General features: G+C 37.0%; 1 protein-coding gene across 8 annotated transcripts in view; it reads left to right on the top strand.

Annotated features, from left to right (window-relative positions):
* The window catches only part of PARD3 (par-3 family cell polarity regulator), a gene marked incomplete at both ends in the record, with an annotated part of 453,991 nt that overhangs the window by 218,438 nt on the left and 213,679 nt on the right, over window positions 1-21,874 (top strand). For all 8 annotated transcript variants that reach the window (XM_080340305.1, XM_080340306.1, XM_080340304.1 and 5 more), the window contains 2 exons: window positions 11,645-11,736; window positions 14,569-14,652. In XM_080340305.1, coding sequence (XP_080196431.1) covers window positions 11,645-11,736; window positions 14,569-14,652 — 176 coding nt within the window. The remainder of the gene's footprint in view (window positions 1-11,644; window positions 11,737-14,568; window positions 14,653-21,874) is intronic.

Raw genomic sequence — 21,874 nt, 5'->3', positions numbered from 1 at the left:
AGCATTTACTGAGAAGTTTGAAATTGTTTTTCATGTTGACTTCAGCAAAATAAATTGAGCAAAGAACAATGAAAAATGCTATAGTATTTTCTGTTATTGAAGTGGTGAATTTGTTTGGTGCCTAAGGTAAAATCCATGTTGTGCGAAAAACAAAAAAGGAAAATGCTACAGCATAAGAGGGGAACTCAACTGAAGCAATTTTAGTGGAGTTTCTCAGTGAAGGATGAGGCGGAAAGCAAAAAGTGGCATGTGACTGTGCAGTTTGGCAAAAGAGAGGTGAAGGGCAGACCAGCCACATGCTAAAATCTCATCCCCCAAACGTTGCACAGGAGCTGAGAGGTCTGGGTACCTCGTGCCTCTGTGGCGAGGCCGGTGCCCGGCATTGGTGTCCTGATGCCGGGGCTCCCTTGGGGACCTTCTTCCCCTGGGACTTGTGTCCAGGACTTTGCCTGGTTTTGTTCCTTTGCGGGAGGAAGAGCCGAAACGGGCAGAATTATCGTTAAGCTGTGAAAGTTAGGGATCCTGTAGCTCAGGTCTGTTTGTCTGTCGATGTGATGTGTAAAACAAAAGACTTTAAAACAGATATGTAGGTATTTTTCTCTTTCCAACAGTAGGAATTTAAATCAAAAAAGTCATAAATTGAAACTATATCCTAGCAAATCCTAGCAAATGAGAACTGAAGATAAATCACTGCCTAAATGAGAGGAAACCAATGTACTTTTCTTTAAGCGAGATGATAAAATAGTATAATTATATTTTTCTAGTTCTTTGGGCAGGGTTATTTTTAGTAACACAAAAGCAAAACCTTTGAAAGCTATATTTCCTAAATGAGATGAAATTTAAAGTTAAAGAATACATGCTAACTTTAAACTCCCGTCAATGTAGGAACTTTTACCTTATTGGAAAACAGATATTTTAATTAAAGTTTCAAAAAGCCAAGTCTTGAGTAAACTTTCTGATGTTGTCTCTAAACAGTCCTGAGCCACGCTTAGAAAAATATCCAGAATTGAATCTTGTTATTAAGATGCCTGTGTGAGTAAAATGATGTTTTGTGTGACAGAGAACAGAGTGCTATATAGGGCTTTAGCTTGCTTCTAAATTGACTCTTAGGTTCAGTACTCAAGGGGATCGAACTGTTCTGTACTTGGCTGAAGCCAGTGAAATCCTCATGTGCTGATACAGATCTGCAAATCAAGCAACAAGGGAGTATTTCAGATTAAAAAAGAAGAAAAAGAAATGAATAAGGATAAAAGGGTTATGAGACCTGTTTGAAAATTGCCTAATGACAAATTCAAGTTGCTAAATAAGAAATGCTTTTAGTATCTTAAGAAAAAAATCCACAGAAGGATGAAAATCACGGTCTTCAAAAAGGTGAGGTGAATAATAATATATTCAGGAGTGTTACAGGGAAAATGTGATTTATGCAGAATTTTCTCCTTTCCTTTGTCTTGATATCAAGGGGAAACTATGTGACTCATCTATAATACATTTCTGCAGAAGTCTTTCAGATCTCTAAACTTACAGGTGGAGGCATATGCGTTTGGTTTCTTCAGGGGAAAAAAGTGTGTGTCCCAATTTCATGTACCCATTGTCATTTCTTCTGCTTTTAAAAATCATGCAGGACTTAATGACTTTTTTTTTTCTTTTTAGTGTCTGTATACAGAATAAGCCAACTTGTCAGATTAAAGGAAAAACTATTTAAAATTCTGTTGTTCTACATTAGTTACAAGCAGGTGAACTCAGTGTGGATCTATTTATAGGAGAACTAATGGATGTGCCTAACTTGACCTACTTCAGACTACTCAATGGAAAAACAAACACACTGTAGTTGTACCACTGGCATGTAATTTATTTTTTCCTACTTTAAGAACAACATAATGTCTTTGCTGTTGTGATCTTAGGAATACATATGTGTATTTAGAAGCATATATAAGTATGTATATTTTCTGAATGCTGTAGTAACACTCCGTGTTAGAAGTATGTAGGGAGTAGATTTTGCCTTCCGTAGACAGCAACTTCTCCATATAAAATGAATGCTAGTTTTTCATTTCTTGCTGGTCCTGAAATCCCAGATCTGTATAACCTGGACTTGTGGAGTAGGAAGAACTCAAGTTCTTAAAGAAAACTACCCTGCATTTTGTAAAAATCACTCCCATTGTGAAATAATTCAAGTAAAGCATCTTCTGCCAATGCTTGGGCAATTTTCTCTATATACTTGGGTATTGTATGAGTTAACCAAGGGTGGTAGTGGTATATATAGGTGCATATGTATGTATCAGTTAACAAGATCAAAGGGAAAGTAAATAGTATACTAAGTCATTGACCAGACGTGTTCGTTGTGTGGCAAGTGCCACACTTGTGTTGGCTCATCATGTGGGGATGCCTCTGTAATTGAGGTAATTCCTGCATTATTCAAGGTAAATAATAAAAGGGCCTGCACAAAACCAGACCTGGCCTTTGGGCTAAACTTTCCAGGGCAATTTGATTATACCTTGACCTGTAATTGTAGCCTACTTCCAAATAAAGCTGTTAACTATTTCTGTTAAATATATTTCCCGTGACTCTGACATCAAAGTATGACTGTGAATCTGTGTTTAATATGAACACTGTTTGTTTTACACTGGCAGATCCTGGTGATCTGTATGTCAGTCTGTGAATCATATGAAAAGAGTATAAAATTTCAGAGATCTGAACATGGAAATAGTCTTCAGATAAGCCTTATTTAAAACAAATAAGGCTTTTGCCTTTTGCCTGTGAAACGGATATGTTTTGGATCCTGAGGAAAAAGAGAAAGCAGAATAAGAACTGTAACAAGGCAGTGACACAAAGTGAACCCATTTTATTTTTAAGACAACAATCGATTTGAGGTAATTCGATATAGTTGTACATGGGTCTCTGAGATAAGTGTTTCTCTTTGCAATACAATGGACACATCTATAATTTGTTATTGATCAGATCATCAGAAAGCTCTTCAGATGCTTTGCTTAATAGTGAAAGTGTGGCAGTCCATGCTTCATATATTTCAAATATTTAGCACATGAGAGGACAGTACTTTGTTGTTGCCTCTAGTCTCTGAGCTGACTTTCTGTATCACATTGCTTTTTAAAAGCTCCTGTTAGTGCATGTCCCGAGAGGCAGAGCTGCTGGTGCTTGGATGCCCTGTCTGGTCATGCCAAACCTTTTCTGGTTATTCCTGTTGGTTGGTTTTGCTTAGGGAACTGGGAAGTGGCTCAAAAATTCATTATGTGATGAAATGTCTTGTGTTTTGTTCTCCTTCAGATACTTTGCATCAAATAAAATGTTTAAAAAATAGGTTATGGACTGCAGTTATTACCAGGTGATAAGAAAAGGGGGAGGTGAAGCTCATCTGGTATATTTGACCAAGAAGAGGCATTTTGTGGCTCAGCATCCTAAGCTGCTGCTGAGACTATTAATATACATTGTAATATTACTGCTTTTCAAAATGTTGTATCCAAGTGTCTTATCTGTATTTGTCTTTGCACACATAGGGTATCATCCCCAACATATTAATTGAGAAATGCACTTTTAAGTGTTTTTTTGCCACTATTGTACAGCAAATCAGTGCAGGAATTAAGAAAGGGCCCAATGTTGTCCTCATCTTAAGTCTGTCTTTGATATGAGAAACAGATCATCAAGGTGTTACCAGGTTCAATTTGGCAACAGTTTACCCATTTGTCATTGAACAGGAATTCAGGTCACTGAATTACCATAATTATAATATTTTCTAATATGCTATGAGCATCGTGGTGTTGCGTATTATTTGTGGATTTAGAGCTGTTGCAGAATGACTGACCATGAAGTAGTTGTTGTGCTATGGCAACACTTGACACTTCTTTAAAATGTCCTTTAAATACGATCTGGTGGGAACAGCTACATATTTTTGTTATCCATTTGATATTTGCCATCTGTAGAGGAACCCTGATGCCTGGATTTGTCTCGGTAGCTCTCAGTTTACAGCACACCTCCTCCCTGCTGCCCACCCCGGGCTGTCGGCAGTCCCGCAGGAGGCGCTGAGACGATCTGGAGTGGGACGCCCTCAGCCTGGGGAAAACAAACCGAGATGTTACCCAAATGCAAGTACAATGTATGAAATATGGTCACAGTACAAATTGTGACAGGCTTGAGAATCAGCATTGCTTTAGACATTACTATGGTTTTCCTTCTCTATCAGATCACGTTTTGTGCAATTTCCATTGTATGAGGTTGCCCAGTTGCCCAAGTATTTTTTTCTTTCTTTTTAAATTTTTTTTCCCCCTCAATATCCTTTCTCTGCTGGTAGGCATAGACTATTCAGCTACATTAATTAGCAAGCATGTTCGATCAACAACAAAAAAACCCTCTGAGTTTTAATGCATTTCATGCTGTTTGTTGGCAAGCTACCACTGTAAGGTCATGTCTGAGATTTTCTTTACTGTAAAGCAGCAGAACCAGCAAAATGTCTCAAGTTAAATTCACTAGCAAGAAAACCTTTTGTCTAACCTACTAAAACTCTTAAAAGGTTCTTGTACTTTTCAGTGCTGTCTGCAGTGCCTGCTGTAAAAAAGAATTAACTGCAGCATCATCTAGTAAAAAGCTTTTTTAGTGGAAGCTCCATTAAATGGCCGAGCAGTATTTGTGTTGTGCTCCTGCCGTTGCCCCGGCTAGCTGTGCTATAAAGGTGTGTGCCATCAGATTGTTACAGAATATATGTCTGTGATTTCTGTGACATATCACAGGTTGTCAATCCGCTAAAGACTATGGACTTCAGTAAACCTCTGAACTAATACACGCTGCAAAACAATTGAGGTACTGTATGGCTTGCTCAGTTTTTATTAGTATTACAAGGCTTTTAATATATGTTTTAAGAAGAGACATAAGGCATTAAAAAAAAAAAGATAGTCAAAACTGAATGTAGTGTCATATAGGCTTCTCAAAGGAAGGTTGTATCAAATGATATTTTTTGGCTATCTGGTGTTCTGCTTTTGGGACAATAGGAAATCAAATACATCTCTCTTTAAATCTGTAAAAACATTTCCTGTCAAGGCGCTTCACAACAGAAATAGTGCCATCGTGAAGCCAGCCAGGTTTGAGGCTCAGCTTGATCAGTTTATTAAATGGGAAATAAGAGATGATTGCCTGTGATAGCAGGGGATGAATTTGATATTCATCAGAGACCTGGGAAATCCCTTCCATTCTGCGCTCCTCTGTGTCTATATGGTATCTATTCACTGATTTGACTGAGCAAGGCAAATTTCATTTTAGAGTAGTGAGGCATATAGAAACGATATGAATATTACCATTTCCAATTGTGAGATGACCATCCAGCACAAAGATGTGATAACATAGGGATGATTGAGATGTAAGGAGAATATTAACTCATATGCGTGTAGAAAAAAGACTTTTTGTTGTTCATTTAAGTGGATGAAGATTTAATGTAAGGTTTCTCTCCTCTCTTTCTGAGTTACTGATAATAGCAGTGCACCTAGTATAGGGCTGATGTGGATTACACAAAGCTTTCACCTAATTATTTGTGCATATGTATGTGTTCAAGAAGGAGAAACCCTTTTTAAAAAAAAATTCAATAACTCTTTTTTTTCCCCCATGTGATCTTTGTAACTACTCTTCAGATTTGATTGAAAATTGCCATTCTCTGGAGATTGGGCCAGTTAATCAAGAAGTGAGAACATTAGCGCAAAAGCCTGATGCTGGTATATTTGTGCTATTTAAGACACAGGAAAATAGGTCCCTTAGGAGCTGTTTCCTATCAAGTCTGATCATACAGAGAGAGAACCTACTTTATGTTGCAAGGACCAAACAAACATTTATAAAACACAGCTGCCAGGAGACTAATAGGAAATACAGTCTCTTCTTCCATAATGATTACAGAGAAATGCAAGAGACTAAAAGGGGAAAGATGAAGGGAAGGACATATTTTAATAATGTAAGTGTTATTTTTGTTGTGTCCTGGCTGAGGAAAAAAGTACTGGCGTGCAGCCTTTCAGGAGCTTTTAGTTATTGATAATGTGTCTTCCTCTACAGTAGAATCTAAAGTACCTGTTGGACGTTATATACTGTTCTTTCTGTTTGGTATTTACAGTACTTTCACTCGCTATGCTAAAATTTTTAAAAAATTAAATGCTAGAAAACAAAGGAGTTTGAATTCTTCCAAGACACAGAGGCTCCATATTGACAGGCTTTTATTTGCAGAGGAGTGAGTGTCTGATGTATTTACCATATCTTGCTCACGCTGGTATCTCTGCCTTTTTACCATGACGGCTGCAGTCGCTTGCCATTTCAAGACCCTGCTTTCTGTTGCTGATGCTAGAAAAAGTACTGAAAGTGTTTTATAACAAGAACATCCACCCCGTGCAAAAATACTTTGCTGCAGTTGCTTTGCAGACTAGTAACAAACCAAAACAGGTTTCATTATGTTTTAAAAGATTATTCCTTTGTGTAGCTCTTGTATAGCCGTGTCAGCCCATTTTTTCTGCTGAGACTGGATCTTTTGTTCAGTTAAGAATTTCACAAGTCAGACAAAAAATCTCGTTTGTGTACAGTGTGAAGAGATTTACTACAATTTACAGCTAAATTTCCCAGAGTTTCTCTTTTCACAGAAAATGTGGAATCTCAGGGTGACTGGGCCTGCTTTCCTGGGTGAGGGCTCCGCAGCGGGGCTGGGCCTGGCTGGCCAAGCTTTCCGACAGCCCCTTCCCAGCACTCAGACAAGGTGGAGGATTAAACTCTCTATGTGGACTGTAAATTAACAGCAAAGTCAGAGTGGGAAGACACAGGTTTGGGAGAAGGAGCCTGTAGATGGTGTTGGAGGTACAAGCAGAGGCTCAAAGGGAAGGGATGTGACACTGTGGGGTGCAGGAGTGAACGAGGGAAACGTGCAGAAGGGAGGTCCCACACAGCCCCACACATGCATGTATTAGGATAATCTTTACAGACAACTTCCCTTTCTTTGATCTTAATTTTGATTTATTCAGTGTTTACATAAGTGACCAGTCAGTTTTTTCCTCTTGTGTTGCTCCATGTTGCTGATTTGCCATGGGATGTTCAAGTAGTTTCAAACCAGTTACTTTCTTTTGTACAGCCGTTATCACTAAAATACCCAATCACTTTCTGGACAATAATGAAATAATTATTATAGCCCTCTGAACTGAAAAAAAAGTGCACCAACCAACCAACAAACCCAACAGAGAAACAAACAAAACCGTCCCCCCTAAAAAACCCCACAACCAAACCCAAACACTTTTACTCCCATTTTTTCAGTTATTGTTAGGCTGGAGCTGTTGGAATTGAATTTAAGAGATAGGATTAAGTGTTCAGAGAAGACAGATTTATACAGAACTCTTATGTGCCTTCAGAGTCCATTTCCCATTGTGTCAGGCTGAAGAAGATTGTAATCAGGACTTACTTGGACCAGGCACCAAGAAATAAAGACTGCACAAATCGAACGTATAGGAATTTAAGTGACCGCACTAATTTTATTCAGACTCCCTGTCAGCTATTGAGTTTTCTGCAGGTAATCATCTAATGAAGAGGAGGGAATGTGAAGAAGTTCTGCTTATGTTTTTGGGGAATTCATTACTAATGTATTGAACAGTACAGATTAGTGGGAAAGTGTTTTTTTGGAGATGAAGTAGTGGATTAATCAGAAGCAAGAGCTGATGTTATAGTAATGAAAGATAAAATGTCCTATAAGATAGGAAAGGCATGGCTGGTTTTGAGCTTTGGAAATGAAACAAGGCAGTATTCACTCAGAAATAATCTGGGAAAATGTAATTAAAAGGTCTGTTTGGGTTCATATTCATTGAATAAGGTTCTGTTGGCAAGCATAATGCTCTGAGCATTTTGTAATCCTAAGAGGTGTTAGGGATTTTTTCTTCAAAAATACAAAACAAATTGGCAACTTTTCATGTTTTTTATTAATGCTGTGCAGGTGAACTGTGAAATGGACCTTTCTATATGCAGAACTACTGGCATTAATAGTCCATTTTGAGCACTTAAGAGTTTTTGAGTTGTTAATTTTATTAGAGAACTTGGAACAATAATGAAAAAAAAGAGTTGCTGGTATTTTCAGTTGGTTGGTTGGTTGTGTTTTTTTTTAGAAAAATGGCTTCACTTGCTTTGGCACCTACATAAGCTTTTTTTTTTTACCATGAGATTTGCAAGAATCTGCTACTGTGTACCTGTGCACAAACTTGATTCTTATAAGACACAGGAATTTTGTACAGATTCATTTAAAAGAACAACTCTTTGAAATTGTTAATTCTCTTAAAGCAACTAAGACAAATTTTGACAACTTTACTTTCTTTTTGATGACATTGTGTTGTTTCATCTCCGTGTTAGTAGCCTAAATACACGACAGAAGGTGTATTTGCTTTATGGATGGCTCTATCCATGCCTGGTGGCACAGCGAGGCCTGGCTGGGAAGGCCTGACTGAGTCAGCTCAGCAAAAGGGAATTGGGGGAATTTTACATCGAACACATCAGAGTATGTAGAAGTACACTGAAAGATGTTCTTTAAATTTTCCTTCGTGCTGTAAAAATGAAATCATTTTTAATTACTTTAATTTTGGAAAAAAAACCCAAACAACCCAAAACATCATTCTGTCTGTAGTAACTGTATGTTAAAAGCTGTATCTTTTGGTAAAGCAGGAATCGGTGTAATAAAACCTGTAAGTCTGGGAGTATGCTTAAATCAATTATTTCTGAGAAATGTATACAATAGTACCTGTCTGGCATCTTGGAAACTTTCTTGATCTTCTCAAAGTCCTTTTCCTTGATTTACCTCATGATAGCACATCCAGGTGGAATTTGCCTTTCAGAAGAAAACTTCTTTCCAAATAAAGAAATAATTGCTTGATGCAGAAATTTTCACAGCTAGTTACTTTTCTTAGTAAATCAGAATTTTAAGTCAAATCCCTCTGCAGGGGTCCCAATTTTTCTCTCCGTTCAATGTAAATCAAAATCTGTGTTATTTCGAGAAGAGAGCCTGATTACTGTAATGTTAAAGATTTTTTAAAGGCTACATCTTACATCTGTTGATAATGGCAGTAGTGCTTTCGTTAGGGTTGCGATTCCTCCTCTAAGCACCTACTTGCAGGCATGTGCATGTTTTTGATACAGATCTGTCTGCCATCCGGGAAAAGCCAGACAGAGGCGTGTGGGAGCTGCTGTTTCTTAATTGCTTGTATAACTGACAGTGAGCCTGGTTCCAAAACTTGTTGTGTTTATAATTCTCGATACAAATGGCACAAAAAGTAGATACGGTGGTGCCAGATAGCATCTGTTTTACATAGCTTCTGATTTGCAGTTTCTAATGTGTTATATCGTAATATTAAAACATGAAGTATAGGCAAGAGGCAGGTAAGCTCGTTGTTGTCTTTGTACTGGCTGTGCTGGGGGTCCGACAGGGGGATGCTCCTTTCCAGGGGAGAATGAACCTCTGGACCAGGTGGGACAGAAAGAAAGGAAATGGGATGTGTAACACGTGGAGAGGTGTAAGTGTGAGCTGACATTAGGAGGCTGTGGGAATGAGGGCAAAGATGCTCTCAGGGCTGGGAAGTGGTGGAAAGAAGGATTTCAACAAGGGTTTAGCTGGAGTCGTGCACAGTGGGCTGCATCCCAGGAGGGCGCTGAAAGTGGGTCTGCCAAGAGCCGGTCCCAAGGGCTGCAGAGACCGAGTGGGACAAGCGGAGTTTTATTTACAGACTTAGTTTAAACTAGTCAAGGGAAAACTTGCAGGGCTGAAAGATGGTAAAGTGTAGGACCAAAGTGATGCTAGGTGAAGGATGCTTACATTGCATATATATTTAGATGACTGCTAAAGTGGCACAGCATAAAGCCAGACATTTGTCAGCAGGGGCGGACAAACCTGTACTAATAGGTAGGATGTTATTTCAGTCTCTTCTTACATGTGCATATACTTACCATAGGCTTACTTACAAAGACCACACAAAAAAATATGCCAAAAACATTATATTAACAAAGTAACATGCATTTGTGATGACCTTTTAACATAGCTTGAGTTTCAAAATTGCACCTCATCAGCAACTCTGATTTCAGACTTGCAGATAACAGCTTCAGTGCAATATAAATAGGTAGTTTTCTACAATCACCAGTGTCCCTAGCTTCAAAACAGGAAACCCATAGCAACAGGAATCTGCAAGATTCTGTAAGAAACAAGATGGAATGCTTCTTTTAATGTGAAACAACTCCAAACATTCTGATCTTCCTGTATATACCTTTTTGCATGTAACTTCAGAATTGTCATGGAGATTTGGATATTTATTTATTTTTAACCTTTATGCAGTGGTACATGTAGAATGTCAGCTGAAATCAGTAAATACAGAAATGTAAGCACTGGCTTTTATCATATTAAAGAATCATATTGGGTTTATAAGCAACTTTTACTACATGGAAAATATTTTGAGTTCTTGTTTAGATTCATAATGCAGTTTTAGGCAGGTTCAAGATGCTGGTTAACCTTTGAAATGTGTTACTTGCCTAGTGCTTAACAGAGACAGATGACGAAGAAGTGCATATTAAAGCCTCTCAAAACACGGGATCATCAGTCTTCAAGTAGCTCGGCTTCCCGCAGTGCGCTGCCAGCCGGGGCCACGCGGCAGATCCACAGCCCGTGGTACATCCAGCCTCCTGCTTCGGCAGCTTCTCGGTGGAAATGTCAATTGGACATTACCAAATGCCTCTGCTTGCCTTTAATATCCCTTCAATAATTTAATATATTATCTGACTCCGTGTGCTGAACTCATAACTTATCACACTATTTTACTGACTTGGTTGCTCTGACTCTAGAATCTGAGTCTGTGTTTCAAACCTACTGTTCGCAGTTTATAGTATTTTCTGTTTGGTCACATGGGTAATTAAAAGCATAAGCTGCTGATGAGTAAAATAGGTATAAAAATGTTTTTAGACCTTCTTACTGGTAGTTCTTGAATCACCTTGATCTAAATTTGAAAGTACAACATTCAGAACTTTGACATTAAAATTATACATTTGGTGAATAATGTATGACTTTTTGGAAAGTCAAATGAAAAAGAAAATCAATTGGTTAGCATTAGAGCCTCACGTAACTCTTTGATGTCAGCCTTTTCTGGCATGCTATTAATAAAGGCCTGAGATAAAATGTTTCAAGAGGTCTTGGTATTTTATGGAATTATACAAGCTGCATTTTCTTGTACTCTTTTTAACTCTTTGCAAATGAGTCTGAGTTGCCTTGTATATTCATTTGAATCCCCAGTAACCTGCCCAGAGAGAACTTGGAAGGAGTTTGCCCGTACGGTGCTGACCGTCAGCTGATTTTTGTGCTTTTACTTGAGTAGATTTTTAAAAAATACTGGCTGTGCTAGCTTCTGTAGCCTTGCTTTTACAACTGTAGTAAAATCAAGATATAAAACTGACTAAACTATAAATATAATTACAAAAATGCGTATTGTGTCAAAAAATTTACAACAGTTTCTTACAGCAACAGAAAATCTTTTTGGAGTCATGGAAGCACATTTCCCCTGCATACACGGTTAGCCCAATAATCTGAAAATAGTAAAAAGACATTATTAATATGAGTTAACCTATTATACCTAGGTTTACTTTTCTTTCTTTTTTTTTTGATATCTAGGATGAAGATCGAACAGAGGAGGACAACAGCAGAGTTGAGCCTGTTGGTCATGCAGACACTGGCCTGGAGAATGCTACCAATTTTTCCCTCGAGTAAGTTACTGACAGAACACTTATTTTAATGACGAGTCTTGAGACTGAACATAGGCTAGCAAAAAACGTCAGAATCATATGGGTAATACTGCTCTTAAGAAAGTGGAGCAGGCTTTTTTAAGTCGCATGGTGTTAGTTTTAAACAATTTGCTTCATGGACCTTTTAAAAGCAGATTTTAAATAGTTTACAACACCTGTGCTGAAAATGAGCGTTGGAAACTTGGCAATTATATGTTCTGATGCTACAATAGATTTTCTGCCTCAAAGAAGTTGCTTATTTGATGGAACTCTGAAAACTCGACAGAAGGAATAGGGCCAGTGGTAGCACAAATAAATCAACAAGCAAGAATTACACAGGGAAAATCATAAGACCAGTCACCAGTTCATAGTCTACTGGGAAGATGTGCATGGAGTCACGTAAGCTGTGTGGTCAAAAACCCCGTACTTTGTGAATGGATCAAAACTGACCTTGTTCAGGAATGGGAAGCTTCTCCTTTAAAAAAAATGAGTAAAGGATGCTTTATTTCCTCATGAGATACAGCAAGCTTAACCTTTCACATGTCATGGCAAAGAGCTGATCCATCCCTCACTATGGAATTAATGAGAAAATATCACTTGTACCCTTAAATTAAACCTTTTAAATGGATTTAACTTAAATTTTAAATAAAAATAAATCTTCTACACGTATTATTTCTGAATTGAAATATGAATTAGGTTCAGAAGGTTTAAATGTTAGCTAAAGATCATGGTGAAATCTGTTAGGCTATACATGCTGAGTTTTACTCTGGTCCATTTACAAACATGTTATATTGTAAATTCCAAATGCTGCTTGCTAAATAGAGTTTACAGAACTTCTGTCAAATTTAATGCTTCTTGGTGATGCCCTTAAGTAACTTTATTGGCTTTTTATCCTATGCTACTTCATTCTTTTTTTTGGTTTGATATTATTCTTTGTACGTTTGTTTGGAGTACTTTGACCAAAGTTATGAGAATATCAGGGTAAGAAGCAGAGGAACAAGTTAAACAGTGTACACTGATTATGAAAACTCACTATTTTCTTTTAAATTTAAGCTATGTTTCCACTTGTGACAGTTCCAGGTGAATTGCTATTGATTTTCACTTGTTCTCTTCCTCAGCCCTCAGTTTTCTTTCAAGTTAATAGGAGAGTCCGAAGAAAGTTGATCAGAGGGAGCCATAGGCATACGAATAGCAAAAAATGCCTTTTGGAGTCCCTTTTGGATGTGAAAGACATTGCTTGATTCCCATGAGCTGCTTTGCACACTAGTTAATGAAAACTTAGACTTGATGTACAGTGGGAATGAAACGAAGTGAGCCCGTACAGAAACTGGGGCAGGGAACATTTCCAAGTGCTGTAATGCTGTCAGTCTTAAAACGCTTGTCTAGGTCTGAAGAATAATACTTTTTTTGGCTGATGTCTCCCAGCTCTCCTGTGGTTGCAGTACTTTCTTGAACTAAACAGTGGAAACAGGGATAGAGACCTTCCTTTTGTGGTGTTAAAAAAACAGCCATGAATTGAGGCATAAAGCAAATGTAAAGGCTACTTTAAAATATAATTTAAAAAATCAATTTGGAATAAATATAAAACAAACTGTAATGCTGGATTTTTGTTAACTTCCTAGCAGTATGTGGTCTGGTTATTCTCATACTCCAAATTAAGTGCTGCAAGCTTTCGGGATGGGCCACCATATGATCGAGAGCTTATTGAAGGAAGTAGAAAAGCTTTTACTGCTATCATAGGGCATTGGTCTTGCTCTTTGCTCCATTTCTAGATTAAGCTTGATTTGTACACTTATGAGAAACAAGCTCCTCAAAGATCTGTGTATATATATGTCGTGCCAGGAAATATGGAAAAAGTACGTAATACTAGGGAGAGGCATAAGCCACAAATTCAGATTGTGGCTTTCATTCAGATCTGTCACTTCCAGATTTGCTGAGAGGTTTGGCCTTCGTGTATTATTTTCTCATTTGAGTATTTATAACTGTGGTTTATGGGCTATATTCCACCTTTCCAGATGTGGGTATGTTTCAAACACATCAGTAGATTTGGTCCAAATCTTTTTTCTAGAATCTTTGGATGTCTCTTTCTGAACCTGTACTTTCCTCTTTCACTTTTTCTACTCTACAGCAAAAAGTTTAATTGAAAGCTGTATGCATAGTTGCTTCAGGAGGACATCCGGCTGGTTTTGAATGTTACAGTGAAATATTACTTTGGAAGCTTTGACTAGTAAGAACGTGTAGATCCAGCAAACTTCCAATAAAAGAAATGGAATTAGAATAAAACAACTGAATGTGTTTTAAAACTAGAAGAATTTAACTAATTAAAAATTAAATAAATCTTACTTGCTTAAGCAGTAGTTATGTAAAAGCTGATGTTAAGGCTTAGAGTGGGCTCTCTCTAGGATGCACAAATAAAGCATGCCAGTGCCATGATCAGCTTTTAGGCTTTTGAGGAAAAAGTGTATGTGGTATTTAATTCTGCTCAATGGTTGAAGCAGTTAACTTAAATTTAAACTTTAGAATAAGGAAGAGATAAAACAATATGCATGTGATGGTGATACCTATTTTAAAGGAGCAAATTAAGTTTACAAGAAATTCTTTGACTTTTGTTTGTTTTATTAATTGAACTATTTTTGATGATTGATCTCCTTTCATGCCATCAGATTAATCTTCAGGTACGTAGCATTCAACAATGCCTTCATCGCCATGACTTGATTTCTGGAATGGTTTTGTTTTTCTGTGTATGTTTGTGTGGGGTTTTTTGGTTCCTTCACGATACATGTTCATATTCCCTCATTCGTCATTGTCTCACAGTGATATGGTAAAGCTCGTTGAAGTCTCCAACGACGGCGGGCCTTTGGGAATCCATGTAGTGCCTTTCAGTGCCCGAGGCGGAAGGTAACGTATCGTGTAGGATTTTAATTGAATTGTAACTTGCCGTGTTTTATCTTAGTTGTCTTAATTTTTGTGTTGTGTGCCTTTGCCTTCTGTAGAATATTTTGTGTTTTTCAAAAGGCAGTCCTGAAGAAGTGCAACTTTACTGAGTCTGTACTTGAAATGGACTCTATAATGGAAAAGCTCTGCTTAACAGGACTTAGAACTGTGGAGTTTTAATAGAGGCTCTGTTGTAATCTTATGGGATATTGAAGTATAGAGATTGCCTTTTGGACTCTTAAAAATTATCATCTGCTGCTTTAATTCAGACGGATATTTATGCAGCATTTCCTTGCTGACCGTTTAGAGCACAAGTTCCCAAATAACAGCAGGAGCCTAAAGCAGAGGCGTCCTGTGCCTGCGCCTGGTAAGACTGGGAGAGAAAAAAGTCATCACACTTTCAGTATTTAGTGTTGTCCTCTCTGTTGGGGTTAAAATGAAGCAGCAGAACGAGTTGAAACATTCTGGTTTTGGGGAAGGTGAATAATTTTATTATATGGCAGGCTGGAACTCCTGAAGTTGGATTGTTAACAGAAAATAAAGTGTAAAGAAAGTCCTTTACATTAAATAATATAACGTGAGGGATTATATTAGGAAATCTCTATTGCTTACTTTGCTAAAGTAGAGTTTTAGCATTTACAGTCGTTAACGTACTCTCAGAAAAATGCCTTAACTTTTGTAATAATTAGTTGTGGATTCGAAGCTTTTAAGTATGTTAAAAAACAATAGTTCTTCAGGCATATATGCAAATTTTCTTTTGGTGATGCATATTCTAAGTACACACTGTGTTTTCCCTCTTTAAGGAAAAGGGGCACAAATACATATTTTAAAAAGTAATCTGAAGGGGTTTTATGTCTGTCGACTCAGCAGAAATTTCAGTTTAATACTTATGAGGAAAATGAACTTGCTATACAAAAACATATATCTCAAATATTAATATCCTCTTTTCCGAAATTATAAATGTATTTTTTATTCTAGACCAGATACCTTCACAGGATTTTAAACACAGTGCAAAAGTTTTATTTGCAATTATTGCTTTAAACCCAATGCTTTCATAGCCATACTGATATGTGTTACGAGAAAACGCAATTTTTTTTCAATTTAAGGCTACTTTTTCTGAGGACTACAAGTATTAAGAACAAACTTCTGTAACACGGTAAATTCTTCTCTGCATAATCTGAAATTTAGTAAATTCAGTGTGGGGATGGAAAGGGCATGGGTGAATGGTACTTCAAACATAAACTCAGAAGTAAATCCTATAAAGCTGGAAATGGTTGAAATGTTCATACCATTATCTGGGATTTAAACAGTGTGAAGGCCAAGAAAAAGACCAGTTTAAGAACGTTGCCTGCCTACTAAATACTCGTTTAATAAAATTGGTGTTAGAAATGTATATTTTGACATTTTGAATAAGAATTTTAACTCAAGTAAAATTCACTTCCAGGATGTTAATGTGGTTGTCAAGTCTGAGGCGAAGTTTAAACTGTTGTATATAATGAGAACATGTAAAATGAAAAAGCCATAAACACAGAAATAAAGTATTTCACCTTTTTTTTTTTTTTTTTTTTTAAGGATGCTAGTTATGTCAAGAGCTATGAAGGACTTTTAACTCCTCTTTTGTCCTGAGTTTGGGATTATATGATAAAAATGTTTTTCAGGAAAGTCAATTTTAAATACAGATGTTTAGAATCAAGGCATACTTGAAAATAAAGTTCTGTTACAAGGGAAATCATTTGTATATTAAAATGTATCTATTTTTTCTTCATAATACTAGAACTCTCCTAATTGAAATATAGATGGTATGTGCAATTGCTGTCTGATTTTTTTTTTTTTTGACACCCCCTTTCCCCCGAAATAATCTGCTGGAGGGAGAAGATAGTTGGGTCCATGTCTTGAAAGCGTGGAGGAGCAGTCAGAGTTGGAGGGGACCTCATGGGTTTCCCCCACATTGCTCCCACACTCTCTGCTTTGTAGTAGAAGAGTGGAGTTGGTAGCTCAGCACTGATGGGCGCTGGTGTTGTATGGCAGCACCCACACCTCACACCTCCTCCTGCTTTCCCTCAGAACGCAGGCATTTTCTCCAGGGTATCTGCTCAGGAGAAACCTAAATATACAGAACCAAACAGCACTCAGTAAAGACTTTAGGGGATGTCACAAGCAAAGGATCTGGTGTATCATATGACCTAGTCCATTGGCCCACCATTGTTTTATATTTGATAGGTGTTTGATTCCAGTTATGCTATGTTTTCAATTATTCAGTTCCTTTCTTTTGCTTTTAAAAACACTACTTAATAGGCAATGCTTACTAAATCAATACTTTTTAAAAGTGAAAAAGTATAAAAACATATAATGCAATTCTCCTTTTTTTTCCCTGTACGCAATAAGCAGAGGCCTTCTCCCACCAAAAAATCCTTCCCTCCTTCAAAGCAAACACTGCAAACCTCTAAAAAATTATATACTGTAACTATGTCCTTTATTTATATTGAGGGAATATTTGACTTTTTCCTGGTCTTTTGAGGGTTTGATTTTGAAGTAAGAATCTGTCTTCAATATTGGCTTTTGATCTTGAGCAAAGTCTATAAAGATCTCTGCCTCTTCTATATAGATGCTACTAATTATTTCTGTTCCTAGTAAAACTGAGACTTTTTTTAAATGGAAAAAAATAATCCCTGTGTTTCTCTGAAAAAAGGACTATTGTTTTGTACAGACATAGTCAAACTTTCTTCTATGGATATGTTTCCTTATTATCCATCTGGTTTTACCTCTAGAAGTTCATTGGTCCTTTATTGGACTTTTTGATTGTATGATTTGGGTAACAGAGTTTGTTCACTGTATCAAAAGGGAAGGGCATACATATTCATCACTTTATGGTTGTGAAGTTTTTCAAGTTGGGTTTGCAAAGCCTACCTGCACATTTTTGCAGTGATATAACTAGAGTACTAAGCAGAATAGGAGGCATGAAAATGAAAGCAGAAAGACTGACAGAATAGAAAGTGAACAGATAAAGAGTAGAGCAAAGAGGAAGTGAATGAGAGGAAAGCATAAAAGGAAAGGAAATTCTAAATCTGTGCAAAATTGCCTTTAGCACCAATTCTTTATTCTTATTAGGTGCTCAGAGAGGAGGGCAAGTACTCAGGTCCTTAAAAATAGCATTTAAGCAATGCTGGCAAAGGGGGGATGTTATGGTGATGCATAAGTGGGATTGCATAGAGTTCTCCTGTGCAAACTTAATAGTAATTGTAGCATAATTTACCATTATAGGGCCTCTTCTGCTTTTAAGAGTGTTTGTAATCTTCTTCAGCTGTATGTCCTTGTTGATCTTCCAAAATCCTGCCGTGTCTGTCTTTGGAAGGGAGTTCAAGTGACACCAAGGATATTTGTGAGATAACATCAGAAATCTTTGTGAATAACGATATGGAAGTTATAGTCCTAAGACTTCTGTGAAGTCTACTTAGTAAAACAGAAGAGGATAGCATTTGGATATTAATCTGAAAACCCCATAAAGAATTTCCATTAATAAGTATCATCATACACATTACTTTGATGCAGAGAAGTGAGTTTGTAGGACTCTACCAGCTCTTCTTCCTATGGAAACATGCCACAAAATCTATGATAAACTGTACAGCTAAAACCTGGCAGCTAAAACTATTTAATCTGTGTTTTTATGTTGTATAATCCAAATGTCTTACAAACGTGAAGGAAATCTCAGAAGAATGGAAAAATAAGAGACTGAATTTTATTGCTTTTCTTCAGCTTAAATGACAGTTTTGACAGATTTTATTAAAAAAAATGAAAAACCTCAAATGAAGGTAGGCATTGATGTGTGCACAGTCCCCACACTAGAAAACTGTTTATGTGTTTTTATGTTTTTCTGTTCTATAGTTTTGTGGTTTTGTGTGGGGATTTTTATCTTTACTTTTTTTTTTTTTTTTTCCTTTTAGTGGAAGTGTCCTTCATTTTCTAGAGTTTATAAATCACTTCATATTTCATTGTAAAAGTTTTAGTCTTTTTCTCAAGTTGCAAAGAAAACTAAAGAAATATCTAATGGCCATTGTCAATACTGAGAGTCCTTAATAGTGCCTTCAAGGTGCCTCTCTAACCATCGCACTCTGTTTGATCATCTAGGAGCTATGTGTTATCTGCATCTCCATTTATTCCTCTCCTGCATTTCCAGCCTTTTAAGTCTCAAAAGTAGCCATGGTTTTCAAAAACATACGCATTGGGAAAAGAATCCCTGTGGTGTGAACGTACCATTCCCTCACTCTTTTAGCTGAATTCAAGGCTTTCTTTGTCTGATTTTATCCTTTTAAAAGTTATATAAACTTAATTTGAAGTATTATTCAAGCTAAAAAACTGAGGAGTAGTTACCAAAGGTTGGAAATTGGTTCCGGACTTCAGGCGTGAAAGCTGATAAAGTTATTTCAGTGCTTCCGCAGTAGTGACGTCAATGTGGTGCAAAGGAGTTTATGTCCAATTTAACATTGATCAGCCACAATAATTCAACTTGAACAAACAGGCTGATTTGCCTACTCTGACCTTCGAATCTCAGGAAATTTATACCATGCTTACGTTCCCATAAAACTCAGAGGTCTTTCATTGCATGAAACTGCCACACATCTGCTTCTCAATCCATCCTTATTTTTGCCTCTTAATCTAGTTTTTGCCTTTTCATGTTAGTGACTTTACATAAACATCTAAATTGCTTATTTTCTCTTCTATCTGATTTGATTATATTACAGTTAGCTTGCAGGTAATAGGTAAATAACTTCAGTGTGTATGTACAATGGGCGGTGATGGCCGAATCATATTCTAGATCCTCAATGTAATATTCTTATTACTCTCATACTATTTTCAATGTCAGCTTTTATTAAGAAAAATTATCGTCATTTCTGTACAGCTGGATGGCATGTGGGGAGTTCACAATTTCAAAGAACTACCCAGACTAACTCAGGCAATTTGGATGTCAATAAAACATTTGCTGCTTATTTCTAGTTTTATCATTGATTGTAATTTACACTGAGAACTGAAATGTTAACACATGTAGCTGAGTTTATTTTAATTGTATAATTAGAGTAATGAACCTTGTGGAAATACAGTGGTGCAAATGCTAATATAATCTAAGCTGTTTACATTCACAATTAGGTATTTAAAACAAATACAAAGATTGAGCTCTGTGCTTTGATACTGTTTCCCTTCTGTCCCCATGTTAGCTAATGTTAGTCTAAACCAGCACAGGTACCAAATTTCCATTTATAATTATTGTTTCTACAGGGTTGCAGACTTGCAGAGGTTCACACAATGTTTAGTCTCGTTTTTGAAGAAGTTATAGTTTAAAACATTTATAATGGAAGAATTCATGTTAGAAAACGTGTTGACTTTAACTGAACAAGATTAAACATTCAAATGCACGTATGTGTGCTACGTGATGGTGTTTAAACAAATATGTATACTGACTTTTGTATTTTCATAGAATCATAGACTCATAGAGTGATTCGGGCTGGAAAGGACCTTAAAGATCATGTAGCTCCAACCCCCTGCCATGGATGCCACCTTAATGAACCTCTAGTTCCAACATCTGTGCCATGGGAAGGGACACCTTCCACTAGGCCAGGTTGCTCAAAGCCCCATCCAGCCAGGCCTGGAACATTTCCATGGATGGGGCATCCACAGCTTCTCTGGGCAGCCTGTGCCAGTGTCTCACCACCATAATCGCAAAAGATTTCTTCCTTACATCTAATCTAAATCTACCCTCTTTCAATTTAAGACCATTACGCGTTGTCCTCTCACTACAGGCCCTTGTAAAAAGTCTCTCTCCAGCTTTCTATAGGCCCCCATTAAGTATTTGAAGGCTACTCTGAGGTCTTCCTGGAGCCTCCTCTTCTCCCAGCTGAACCTCAACTCTTTCAGCCTGTCCTCATGGATGTTCAGCCCTCTGATCATTTTCATGGCCTCCTCTGAACTCGCTCCAGCAGGTCCGTGTCCTTCTTAATGCTGGGCACCCTAGAGCTGGAGGCAGTATTCCAGGGGGGGCCTCACAGTGAGGATCCTGGTTTCAAATTTGACTCAGGCTGTTCCATCCAGCCTTGAATCTGTTCTCAGTGACTTTAGCTTTATATACCTTGGTTAACCTAGGTCTAACATTTGTTAAAAAGCAAAATCTTCATGATCACCATATGTTGTGTCTGAGATGAGCAATCTTGCATTAGTAGAACTTGTAGCCTTTGTTTGGTGAGATTATTTACAATTTTGACTGGTCATTTATTTATGCATTACGTTATTTTACCGTTGGTTAGGATTAGTAATATTTTTACTATACTTAAGAGCTTAGGTGAAGTAAATTTAATAAATGGGAAAAATTACGCATAAGGATGCATCTTGTATTATTATTTTCATATAAGAATGTGAAACAGTAGAAAGCAGTTTTTAAAGAAAAATGCTATGCAAGAACTACTGATAAAACAGTTACTTTGTAATCATCAGTACGTGGAGACATTGGGATGAAATAATCATTTTGTATAGTGTATTATCACAGTATTAACTTGAAATGCTATGCTTTGTGTAGAATATGTTTTGATATTTGGTATGTTGATATGTTGATATTTTTACATTCAGTTATATAAACAAAACAGCTGTTGCAGTTACTGTGTACGCTGTAGTGCAAGCATTGCATGCACATCCAAATTCTGAGTTGTCTTTGGGCATTACAGTGGAGCACAGCTGCATCCAAGTACTGCTGGGCTTGAAGTGAAACAGAAGGAAGGCCAGACACAATTCTATATTCTTCCCCTCAAATATTTTCATGGTTTTCTCTTAAATGTAACATTCCAAATTTTATATTTGCTTGCTTGTCTCTTCTCCATTCAGAGATATGCTCTTCAGTAACTTCAGTTTGGGGCTCAAAGATGTTGTCTCCCCAGAGAAAATCAACATCTTAAAAGTGAAAAAGTTGCCAACATTTTTTCTAACCATCAGTTTCATCTGTAGGAAAACAACAATTCTGAGAAAAATAATGTAGTGCAGGTATACAAGTATTTTTCCTTTTATTGAGAAATACAAATATTTTTATCATTAACATTCGTAAATACTATTTTAGTGCATTCTGCAACTAGCAGACATAATCTCTAAAAATTATTTATGTAATTATTTATTATGTTTTTAAAATCTGAGACTACATAGTTCCATACTT

This window comes from Nesoenas mayeri (genome assembly GCF_963082525.1).
Source record: "Nesoenas mayeri genome assembly, chromosome: 2".
In the NCBI taxonomy this organism is placed as follows: Eukaryota; Metazoa; Chordata; class Aves; order Columbiformes; family Columbidae; genus Nesoenas; species Nesoenas mayeri.
The sequence above is the reverse complement of the archived record's forward strand: the minus strand, read 5'-3'. Positions and strand labels throughout refer to the sequence as shown.